Source organism: Varroa destructor, unplaced genomic scaffold, assembly GCF_002443255.2.
Source record: "Varroa destructor unplaced genomic scaffold, Vdes_3.0 BEIS01000006.1, whole genome shotgun sequence".
In the NCBI taxonomy this organism is placed as follows: domain Eukaryota; kingdom Metazoa; phylum Arthropoda; class Arachnida; order Mesostigmata; family Varroidae; genus Varroa; species Varroa destructor.
Window position 1 is genome coordinate 30,987,978 of NW_019211459.1, and position 12,510 is coordinate 31,000,487.

Genomic DNA, 12,510 nt, shown 5'->3' on the forward strand with positions numbered 1-12,510 from the left:
ATATACTTTAATGTAGATATGTGCTTGTATAACTTCTATCAGCCTTCATCTAAATATTTGCGTATAATGTATATTATACGTTTGTTCTTATTAATGTTTACATAGAACATCTGTTTAAAGCGGTAATAATCCATTCACACACACACATATATATATATATATATATATATATATATATATATATATATAGTAGATTATATGCACACAGATAAGCGCAGACGGGACGGAAAATTATCTGCGAATTTCATTCATATTTATGTACATGAAAGTGACTGACCATTCAGACACTGAGGCATTGGCAGAAACATGACGCTCAAAACACGGGCACAAGTGGATGCCTATGCGCTTGATCAGTGCTACAACGTCACTAAATACTGGAAGTCGTCAGTATAATGAACTCTCTAACATGTATTATAGCTTCGTAAGCACAAAGTAAACCAGCAGGGCACGGTTTACCCTTTGCGACACGCTACAAAGATGTCATGGCATGGATGTCAAGTCCTGCTACACGACTGCATAGAAGTTACAGGCCTCCAGCCTCCTATTATAGTTCGAGGCTTGATTTGTTTTCTCCTGTTTGCTTCGAATTTATTGATAATTTGATCATTAAAACTCTCTAAATATAGCATTGTCATCTATTGCTAATAAAACCTGTATAAGGTACTATTACGTTTGTTTCGTCTATTATCACGAAAGTTATAAGGGTTTGAAGTGCTGTAAGGCTGCCATAGTCAATTAGCGTATCAGTAGTCTCTATATGCCGTAGTCGCTGCGAAGCTGAGCTAAGCGAGCATAGATTTTCGCTGCAGGACCAACTTTCATGTTCATTTGAGACATTAAATGCCGCTCGGTAGAAAGGAATATCAACGCTTCGCCATCAATTTCCTGTGCGCGGAATTCTTCAGCATACGCTGCACATCCTGGTACACTTTTGATAAACTCATATACATCTTGAACGTTCCACTCCGATGGGTTTCGGTTAAGTGCACCAACGCTGTCCGCATCGCCGCCGCCGGATCCCGCCGCGGCATCCGGCTGGGCCAGTCCCACGGCAGTCGCTCGAGAGTCAGTAGTCTGCGGCTAAGAAGTAAATGCAAGTATGTTTTGTTTATCTGTTCTAGATCTGTCTTACTTTCATCATATATTAGTTGCAAAAGAATATGGGCTCCAAAAGATAACTGCATTTATAAAAGAAGGCCTAATTTTGTAAAAACTAATGGTACATACAGCACCAGAAGGCCAGCTATGCACAGGCCACATGCTTGATTAGCATGCGTGTGTTAGTCTAACATACTACATCCGTTCGACAAAGTCCTTTTACTCACTTGATTTTCGGAAATATTTTCCGCTGGTCTAGCTAGGTTCGCTCCTGCTGTGCTTGTTTCTTTGGTATCCTTTGCCAACTCAGCGGGCCTCGACTTCGTACCACTGTCTAGGCCGAGTTGGTCGATTCCGAGACCCAGATTGGCAGCAGCAGCTGCCGCAGCTGTTCCAGAGCTGAGGGTGTAGCTCGTTGAAGTGGTGGTACTTGCTGTTGCTGAATTGCTTGTCACAACAGCTTTACCACCAGTTGATGTCGTTGTTGTTGTTGTCGTCGTCGTGGTCGTTGTAGTTGTTGTGGTTGTCGTCGTCGTCGTCGTCGTTGTTGTTATCGCTGTTGCTGCTGAGGTGACCGTCGTCGTGGCGGCTACCGTTTTATTGGCATTGTTGTTTTCCAATTTACGTTTGCGCTCCTTACTGCCAGCACATACTTGTTCGCGCCGGATCATCTCGCTGAGCAGAGCACTTCGACTCACAGGGAAAGGTTCTGAACTCTCACGAATTACATAACCCTCTATGATGTGCGTCAAGATCTCTGACGCCTGTTCAATTGTGTCTGGCACATTACCCGCATCTTCTGGGAATGGTGCGCCGATCGCAGGCGATGCAGAGTTTCCTTCTGGCACATCAAGGACGTCAGGAAGTGTCACCTTGAAGCCCGAAGAAAACGTGAGTACGATAAATTCTAGACAAAGGCAATTTACGGGGTCAATTGGTTGCACATTAAGCAGTTGACAAACTTGACAGCAGGGTACAGTGTCCAGAAATTGAGAAGTTGAACAGCAAATGGGTTCCTGGGCGTAACGGGTGTGCCTATCATTTTTCCACAAACGCACTATTCTCGTTGCAAACACATAGTAAGATAGTGCCAATTTCCTTATCCAAAATACAGTTTGCTGTTAGCCTACTTACCACTGGAACCGTTGTAATCGGTTGTTGAACAAGTTCAAGATTTTGAACTGCGGCACCTGGGTGTAAAGACGAATTTGGTGGTGGATCCTTCAGTACAGAGTGTGCCGAGCTGGGAACACCAACCGTCGCGCCGATGAGCGGACTGCCCGTTTGACTCTCCTGAATGCCAAAAACCTGTTTTATGCTTCCAGCTTATGTTTATTTTACTTAAGAAAAATATTTGAGATTATGTATAAGCCAGCGCCTGCCTAATTAAAGATACAATTAACCATTCCTATGCAACTTTAGTATTTCAAATGTGTCGCTATACCAGGTACCGCGTCTCCTTATCATGATATTTTATAAAGAATGAGTGATTATCTGAAGTTTTAAATGTGAAACGCACAATAAACCTTTATAGAAAACAATGGTCCAACAGTTGAACTTGTATAGTGAACACATTTTAACTTAACAAATTGCACGGATAATTGAATAAAAAGGTCAAAGACATGTTGCACAATATAAACTCGGAAGAAGAATACGTAAATTTTGACCTAGTCGTACCGGAATGTTGATTGTTGTGGCAACAGGCTTCGAGTCCGCGCCGGCTGCCACCGCTTTGGGAACGGAACTTGTGTCCATAATAATACTGACGTCGTGTTCCTTGTCATCGACCAACGAACCAGTTTGAGTCACGGACATCGATTTGATATTTTCGGCATCAGCCGAAGTGGTTGGCGTCACCGCAGGGCCAGGCGTTGGCGGTTGGGAATTAGGCGGTGTTGCAGCATTCGTTGCACCACCTGAACCTGTTCCATTGGCTGGGCGCGCAGCAATACCTCGTACGTTACGCGAACCCGCTGACACTTTAACTCCAACGGCCGCTGATGGCTGCTGAGACTACAAAAATACGTGGACATTTAGATATAGCCCAATTTGTTTCATTAATCTGTATCAGCAAAAGAAAGCGGATGGCGTATCACATAGATATTATGTTTTTCTAGGAAGTAAAGGGTCGATATCAGCATTATACAATTTGCCCATTTTGTAATGTGTACTTCTTTTCTTAGCATCCTTACCTTGTTGAATTCAATAATGCAGCGTTGTTTACTATTGTTGATAAATTATCCAGTGTAGTATTTTATTCAACTAAACTTACTGTTATCGGGCGCTGCACACGAGGAGCAACAGCTGCCTGCATTGGACTTTGAACGGCTGTGACGACCTGGCCATTTGCTTGAACCTGTACGATGATAAAATGCGTAAAGAAAAATAATATAAATATGACTCAGGTTTACGAAAGAAGGGGTGTTGAGTGGTTTCTCTTTTTACAAAAGAATAAATTCACGTAATGGATTATCACACAGTAAATGTACTCTGAGCTGCTCGAGGAGTTACTAACGAGCCGAAATAAATAATTATGAATTAGTACGAACTGAGAGATGCTGCATTGACTGGAAGGCTCCATGTGGGTGTGAGGGGGAAGCAGCTGGTGGAGGTGCTGTCCCCGTTGCTACAGTAGTTTGTTGGGTGATTTGTTGAGCCCCTCCTGGCTGACCCGGCGGAGGCGTTTGCCCTAAGGTTGGCGCTTGCTGAGCTGATGGTGTCTGTTGAGGCGTTTGCTGCGCTGAAGGAGGCTGTTGAGCTTGCACAAGCGTCGGTACACCTCCAGCATGATGCATGACCGTGCCGGGCAAAACTGTGCCTGCGACGCCCGCCTGCACTTGCTGAACTGTAGGTACGCCTGTAGGTCCACCTAGCTGCCGGGGCAATTGCAATAAACATCATATAACATGATAATTAATAATATAAATAAAAATATAATTGTTGACAGCCGACAAGCAATTATTCTAAAAAATAAATCTTCGCTACAACTAATGTCGGTCATAACAACTTTGTAACGAGAAAACTTGAAATGTACCTGCTGTGGATATGATTTGATTACTATTGATAAGCTCGTTAACTAGCCATTTACTCACTACGCCCTCGAAAATTGCTAATCCTGTTAGTCACCAACTTATTTATTGTAAATAAACCATTGAAATTTCTAACGGGCTGAAATCTCTTCCACATTTCTGAAAAAGAAGACGAAAACATACTACTGTAGAAACCTACCGGTCCTGCAGTATTCTGTAATTGTTGAGGCTGGACCTGAACTGTGGTCGTTGTTGCTTGCTGTAGTTGGTGTTGTTGCTGTGCATGTTGGGGCGCCGGTGCACTTTGAATGTATACGCTGCCATCGTGTTGGTTTCGAATAAGGATAGGCGATTGTAGCAAAGGTTGACCCGACAACTGCCCTGGACCCCAAGGAAGACCAGATCCAAACGCATTGAACGTTTGAAGTGAGCCGAGTATAGTCTGCGCCTGGCCTAGTACTGGCTGACCAACAGTGCCCACCTGGCCAACGCCTACTTGACCAGCAATTAGCTGCTGCTGTCCGGCGGAACTGAGGTGGCGATACTGTGTTCCTGGTGGAAGTCCGGCGAGTTGTAATGAAGCGGGATTGTGGGTGCCTTTTTGCTGTGCCGGCAGAAATTTGTGCGCCACCTGTGTCTGCTGACCTTGGCCAGCTTTTCCTACCTGACCTTGTGGCGACTGAGCCGCCTGAAGCATGCCGCCCATACTTTGAACCATACCGCCTTGAGCGCCAAGCATGCTTAAAGGGCTAATCAGAAGTGTCTGACCGTTGTTACCCGGCTGAGTGACAAATTGTGCTTGAGGCGCAACACCGGTAACAATCTGCCCGGTTGGCTGAGGGCTTCCTTTGTGCGCGCCAGCCAAACCAGCCATGATGTTGCTCGCTGCGACCGTCATTTTTCCGCCAACGGCGGAGACAGTCCCAGCTTGACTGGTAATCACTTGGGCGCCTTTATTTGCTTGGCCGGCTGCCACACTGGTCAATACCGTTTTACCTTGACTATCCTGTGTTATTTTCTGTTGCGTATTTTGCGTCTGGGGGCCTGCCATCACTGTGATTTGACCTTGTCCTAATTGTTGTTGTATAGCCAAACTGCTTGCAGGAGATAATAGCATCTGCTGTTGTCCGGTAGACGTTGTTTGGTACAGCGGCTGGATATAACCGGCGGGACTTAGAGTGCCCTGTTGAAGAACCGGCATTTGCGAATTGAACTACATAATCGCATATGACAGTGAAGAGAACAATTCAAAACAAAAACACACAACATTAATACCGGAATGCTCTATTTTACCCCTAAGTCTGGAGTCTCTACGTTCAGTATCTAAGCTATTAGGCATTACTCTAAATAGGTTTTATTGGACATATCCAGGTTTTTCTCCAATAAACCTATGAAGCGGCATGATAACAGTATGTCATCTGGAGGCTTACGAGAAAGAAATTCGATTTAAAGTCGAGTCAAGTAAATGCATACTGCACTGTTAACTCATGTGCGGTACCATATAAAAAATATACTTAATATAACGGTACTAAGTATGAAGAAAACATTTCCATACAGGAGCGACGAATCACTTATATGTGATGGTAGATTGTGCGGGTCTTAGGAACATGTTGTGGTCTAGATTCGAACCCGAGCATACACAGACTCCGCTTCGTTCTGGGAGTCAGCCGCCAGATGAAATGCCTAACGGCGATACCGGACATAAAACTCGAAACATAGAGGCTGTACGGGTAATATATTCAAGGTGGTTACATTTACTTGTAAGGTGGTGCCTCCTTGAGCCATTGTTTGGATAACTGTAGGCGACTGGGATATAACAGCACCTACAGAGGTGGGCCCCTGCGAAAACTGAATACTGGTAGCAGGCGATTGCGGTACGGGTGACGATGCCATATGAGGACTTGCAACGTGCGGAGGTGTTGATATAGCCATCTGTACAGAAAATAAAATCGCTTTAACTTGTTTAATTTAAATTGAACAAGGGAGATGTCGCCACTATCTGGTTAACGATCACCTGAGCGTCAGCATTTCAAATAGTTAGTTGTGTATTAGCAAACCATGCTGAAGGACTTTGTTTTGTACGACTCGCCAATGTACGGATCGGATCGCCTGATGTGCTGAACAGTTTTGGTACCTTTGACATCATTTCTGAAATCGATTTGCGTAATAGTCAGGTATGTTACCTGACAAACTTATCTATATCCCAAAAAAGTACTTTTGTTGGCTATTAAAAATGACAGCAATAGTTTGCTTTAACCCCTTCTAATTTGACTTTACACTGAAATGATAATTATACCTGTTGAGCTGTAGGTGTCGATGTCGCTGGAGCGTCCGGTGGAGCCATTTGGCTATGAGGACTCATTGTCGGTTGGGACAGCACTGCAGCATTACACGAGACGCGGACACACGATGATTTCATTACAATTAAAACCAAACTTGAAATTTTGAAGTCATGTTTTCCAAAAGACTCAGTTGCTCTATTTGATTTTCATCGATTTTTTTCATATAAAATGGGCACGAAACACGAGCAAACCAATAAACATGTTCATCAACTTCCGAAGGAGATTCTAAGGGAGAGTGCACAAACTAGTCCGATTGATTGAGTTGGCAATTATAGCGTTGACATATTAGTAGCGACTAAACACCTTAAAAGTGATTTATTTTTAAAACAAGAAAAGTAAAAGGTATAAGGTAAACCATGATCTTTGCCTAATCTAGCCTCCCTGTTTCGCATATATTGTATTGGGTTTCGTGGAAAACTTACCAAAGCTGGTGCCTGCTGAGCTTACGATTGGAACATTCATCTTCGGGCCTTGTTTACTGGAGTATTTAATTGTCGCTGGAATTATTCAAAGGAAATCAATACAAACATTAAGACGATTGAGGCACGCAATAGCAGTAGTAATCTTGGCATTACATACACATAATTTTAGTGCATCTAACCACTTCATACAAAAGGGTTCACGTCGATTTCCGAAAGCATTTTTTTTGTATTTTGGTGTGCAGTCTTATACTAAATAGGTAAGACTGCTCACTAATAATTTACCTAGTGCATTCATTTACTTAGATTAAAAACAATCATGCATTGGAACGCTAATTAATGTTAAAATTGCAACTCAGCCAGTTGATCCTTTTCACGCCTCATCAGAAACTATGCAGGTCAAGGTAGGGCTGCGGTGCGGCCAAAAAAAATTGGATATGATGAAGACTATATCAAGTCAAGGCGTTGTATAAATAGCGACCCCCAAAAAGAGAAGCGGACGGTGTACGACATGATTAATCGCTTCCTGAATGTCCCCGCATCTTAAACTAAGTCAACTGAATGCCTATAGTTTTCCGCTCTCAATAAAATCTCCATGAACAGCCGTCAATCATCTTCTACAAATAAATAGAAACGAACTAGCCAGAACAAATCGCAATAAGTATAATATACGATAAGTTTAATTGTTTAAACAGAAATTAGTGCGACGTATTGATATCGAATCGATGTTCAGTCTTGGTTTCGACCTTCTGTGTACCAAAAGAACTTGAGATCACTTTAGTTTTAGATCATTAGCTCACTGTGTCGGAGCCAGATATTATTATTCTATTCAAAATGTTCTACCTTGGTATAAATAGCTTGATATGTCAAAGTATTAAAAAGTTTTATCATCTAGATTTTCACGTACCTGTTGTTCTTGTGTATGAGCTTAATAAAAGCTTCACTTTTGACACCAAATGAGAAACACCGGTAACTCAATAATGCACAGTTTTCGATACAACAATGACCACAACAAACGCAGTCGTTGAACGAGTTCTGGTTCGTATGTCACCAGTTTTTTGGATAGTAACAACAACCTAGAGCGCTACGAACTAGATAAAAATGTATTTAGAACCAGTTCACGTATAGGAGATTTCCGGTCGTTTTCTAGATCCCGTAGTGGTTTTCGGGACTACTAGCCGACTTTTGTAGTATAGCCTTTCTTGAGAGGTCGTTAATGAACAGCCATGGACAGATTGACTCGTAAACCTTAGCAATACATGTCTTGAACTAAAAAATTTGCTGGGTAAGTTTTTACTTCCGAACTTACAGGGTCTCGCCATGTGTAAGCTCGGCCAGCTGTCCACTACGCTGACCACTGTACTTGTATAGAATACTGCCACAGGTTACTTCATAGTGTAACAACAATCGTAGAGGTGCAAGCATTTTGGTCAATTAACATATTAACAACTTTTAAACACTTCTCTGTCTCCAGTTTGCTCGAACAGTCGCGGCACTTCAACAGCAAAGCTCTACTTGAACCAAAACCAAGTGGTCTAAAACACTTCACCATTTGTTCAAAGAGCTTAGCAAGCCCTTATAATAGCAATATGAATCAATATGATCGCTCAAAGTCAATGAGTTGCCGCTTACCTCAATAACGCGAAAAAAAACATTACTGTAAATGTCGCACTCGCAGACGTATCGTGCTAAATCAAATCAATATGAATCGTTTTAGTTGTAACTGTTCTCTCCGATGCTTGACTCCGAACGAACGCGGCCGACTGTCATATGGCAGAATGGATGAATTGTCTTGCTTTGATTGTTTTGCTACAACGCCATTGCTTGAATCAGGGCGCTCGTTCGAAATCTGAAAAGGTCCACTAAACACTCGCATAGCTCTATAATAACATGGCCGCTAACTTTTTAATCCACGTGTAAGGCGAACTGTTTCAGGGAGTAGAGGGAATCTAAGAAAAGCTTCAATAATAGTTGGACCATTAGTTGATTCCTGTGCATTTTTAATAAGAGAGACGACACTTCCGCTTGTAAATCGCTATAAAATATGTTGAATCATTATTCTCAACTTTGATATGAATTAGGTCACATCCACTTCTTTCCATGCCTTTATTCATGGATAACTTTGTTAAGAAAACCCTGAATTATCGCCATGACATCCAGTGCACAATATCTAAACTTTTTCTTTTATTGTAATATGATGTGCACGGACTTCGACAAAGGCAAATAGGGAAAGTTTTTTATTTGTATTTGCACGGAGCGAACCACACACAGTTCGACAAAATTGATTGCATTTCAAAACTAACGAAGTTTTTCAAAATCAACGGAATGTGTTACCTTATTGATTAATGAATACGCTGAATAATGCTTTGAGCATCAAGTGTGATTGTAAAAATTTACTTTTAATTTATACGTAGAAAGCTGGCGGCAAATTTTTTTGCTGGCGGCCTCATCTTCTACGTGAAACCATGATCAAAATGTGGACATTAGCGTTCGTTACATCATTTAATTTTAAGTTAGAATTGCCGTCAATTTTCTGTTAAAAAGAAAAAAACAAGTCTGTATTGGTACACGCCCATGTTACTAAATATTCTAAACGAAGTAAAAACTTTAGGCTCAGCATACTCCAAGATACTAAAGGTCAAACACAGGCAAAATATAGCAAATAATAAAAAATGTATCATGTTTTGAAATAAGCATGCATTTTTTCTTCAATACAAAAGAGTGGTTGAAGTAAAGTTTTCTTACTTGACTCTAAACGAAGTAAGAAGGTTCAACTAAGGTTGAATGTCAAAAACGCTAGGACCTAGAACGCATCTGCCTACCAGGCAAACCGTAGGAATTTATTTTCAATAGGTCTCACAGTTTTTTTAGGCAAATTGAAAATAGTGTGTAATTACATTCATAGTTATTTTTGGCTACCTTAAAAACGGTAACTAAATAACTTTTCGTGAAATATCTTGTGTGTCCCTTTTTCTGTGGAGGCTGAGGTGTAAATCAAATACTGAAAAAAATGTGGGTATCTACTAAGTAACCCTAGTGACCAAGAGATGTTTCTACTAGGCGCATAAAGATGATATAAAAAAATACATGGCTCTCTATAACCGCAACGAGATTTGCGATGCAGTTCGATAGAATCGTACAAAGCAGCGAAGAAAATAAGCGGTGTTGGTGTGGTGGTCAGGATGTTGCTCTTAGTGTGACAAAAGTGCCACCCATAAAACAACAAGTTCCTCTTTATCGACAATATCCTATTTATTGTAACAGAGAATTTTTTGATAATATCAAACGTAAGTAAAAACATTTGGCAGTGCACACTCTGCTTATATAAACTGAGTTTCACCGATCATTATTCTAAGCCTGTCTGTTATATAGTTTCCTCTGCACTTATCTGTTCTCTTTGTAAGTATTTGGATTACCTGTTATTGAACTCAATGTTTATTTTAGATTAATTAGAATAGTGCGACGCCTATTACCTTTCTCATATAACCTGTTTTGACCTCCGAAAAAAGCAAAACAAAATAATCGACGGGCCCCATCTTATAATCAACAACTTTTAATTTTTTTAACGGCCCATTTTCTAATTCTGCATCTTTTTTTCAAAGTATTATATGATAATTTTTGGTGTAGTGGTGTATCGTCAGTAGCACTAGTCAAATATTTCACGCTTACTTAGTCATTTAATTTGATTTTTCCGTGCTATTGTAAGTTTTGACAACTGATTATTCTAACTTGGGTCTAATCAACAATGAACGCAAACAGATCGTCAAACCAACGTGGCAGGTGGCAGACGAGAAGTACGGAAAAGTTATTTCAAGACCTCGGAGCAATGCCACTGTCAGGACCAACAATCTGCGCAACATTTGGCAAGTTTGAAGCTGCTGGATCCATCTCGAAGCCCTGAAAAGTAGTAGATAGCCCACCGCTATATACGAAGAAAATCAAATGTTAGTGTATCACACATATATTAAAAACACTGGAGCATTCACGTGCAGGGCTTCTCTTAAGATAGGTATTTTCCTGTGATCTTTGCGGCGTTCTGGAATACTTGATTTGAAAACGTATCGGCCAAGATTATTTCATGGCTTACTAGAGGATGATCTAGATCAATGTTTACAGTATCTTTTTTTGTGAATTTAGTTTGGTTTGATGAAGTTGATTTTGAACTCACAGATTCTGTAAATCAACACAGCTCTGTCTATTATGTAATATGCCTACCTATGTTTAAGACGGCAGCTTAATCAGCCTGTGTTTGGATGACCATTTCGTGTCAAGGAATGATTTGCCCTCTTTTTCTTCGTACAACTCAAAAATCTGTATCCTATATGCTACCGGATATGATTCAGCTACAGATGAAATAACAACATGATTGTGATACCTTTTCTTAACAGAACGGAGCGCCGCCACATCACTAAAAACGCATGTAGGTTCTTGGACTGGAAACTGCCAACCAGATGGATAGGTTGGTAAGGCCTAGTAGAGTAGCCGCAAAGATTACTGGCTCTTACATCAATGGACTTCTCCTGAAATATCGTTAACGATAAGCTTTTGGCGCAAAAAGCACTGATTGTGCATGAAGTTGTTGCACGCCAAAAAATTGATAGTGAAAAAAAAACCCTGAACATACATTTGCTTAACGCTGAACGTACCACTACCAGTCGATTAAAGCGTTTTCATTTCTTCATAAGCTTATGTTATCGTGCTGTACTATTTACTTGTAAATTTTAACTTTATTTACCCTTCGTTTTATTTTTCTACAAAATATATATGGTCCGATTCACTTATCGCCATTGGTTTATTTAACCGCGCAGGATACATATTCAATTTGCTTAATGTGAACTGAAAAGTACTAGTTTAATTCCTAATGATGCTTTTTCTATATTGATAATTACATTTGGAGTTAATGTGTGATGCTAAACTCGGCCCCATGTTTGTAATACTTCACCTAAATATGTGGGAGACGCATTGGATAGCTAGATGCCGCAAAGAAAAGCTTAAATCAATCCCGAAACTCGACGTGTTCCAACTAGTCAGAGAAGTAGACATAGTTGTTGTGAACTACACTGAGCGCACTTCGAAAAAAATCTTTGTATCGGTTGTCTGTAGACTCTGGTGGCTTGTAAAAGAAAGAATTAAGCTTTCCTTACGCCGCTACAGCGGACAGAAAAGTTTAATCATACAGCTGAATTTTTAATTCGCGCGCACCAATTTTAAAGAGTAAGAGGGTCAACTAAAAGGGCAAATAAAGCAGAATGCATAGATTTGTGAGTAGTACGATACACGCAGTGTGTATCGTAGATTGGCGATGTACACTTTGCATGTAGATGCAGATGTATGCATAAGTAATAGAAACTATTCTCTAAGGTGTTCCAAAAACGCTAAATTCGCAGTTCAAGCAAAAGTGCAATCCCAGTCCGGAAGGCTAGAAGTGCTAGCCACTTTGGCTTTCGAAAATTTCGAATGATAAAGTTTCTTTGAATAAATATATATGGCTTATAAGAATCATGAATGTTTTTAGAGGTGTGCTTTTTAATAAAAAAATGTGATGAAAATACACATACATAGCACATGTTTTACACATACAAACACATGTTTAAGGGCACATACTTGTGCCCTTAAACATGT

General features: G+C 40.7%; 1 protein-coding gene and 1 long non-coding RNA gene across 5 annotated transcripts; one reads left to right on the plus strand and one right to left on the minus strand.

Annotated features, from left to right (window-relative positions):
* Positions 1-18: 18 nt before the first annotated feature.
* LOC111253221 (uncharacterized) lies at positions 19-8,669 on the minus strand. 4 transcript variants are annotated; one of them, XM_022812336.2, is made up of 11 exons: positions 7,796-8,669; positions 6,892-6,966; positions 6,424-6,506; positions 5,886-6,059; positions 4,327-5,340; positions 3,648-3,971; positions 3,371-3,454; positions 2,776-3,111; positions 2,233-2,391; positions 1,326-1,970; positions 19-1,080 (listed from the first exon to the last, which is right to left on the minus strand). In XM_022812336.2, exons 2-11 carry the CDS (start codon positions 6,929-6,931, stop codon positions 754-756), a joined length of 3,186 nt encoding a protein of 1,061 aa, XP_022668071.1. In that variant the 5' UTR covers positions 6,932-6,966; positions 7,796-8,669; the 3' UTR covers positions 19-753. The 4 variants fall into 4 exon arrangements, with proteins under 4 accessions (XP_022668071.1, XP_022668072.1, XP_086849941.1 ...); XM_022812337.2 differs by having other exon boundaries at positions 8,521-8,658; XM_086993815.1 differs by lacking the exon at positions 7,796-8,669 and adding an exon at positions 6,262-6,275 and having other exon boundaries at positions 6,892-6,949.
* A 994-nt stretch (positions 8,670-9,663) lies between these two features.
* On the plus strand, positions 9,664-12,394 carry LOC147755117 (uncharacterized). Its single transcript, XR_015330718.1, has 3 exons — positions 9,664-10,175; positions 10,648-10,832; positions 11,277-12,394. It is a non-coding gene; the product is annotated as an uncharacterized LOC147755117 (long non-coding RNA).
* The last annotated feature ends 116 nt before the right edge of the window (positions 12,395-12,510 follow it).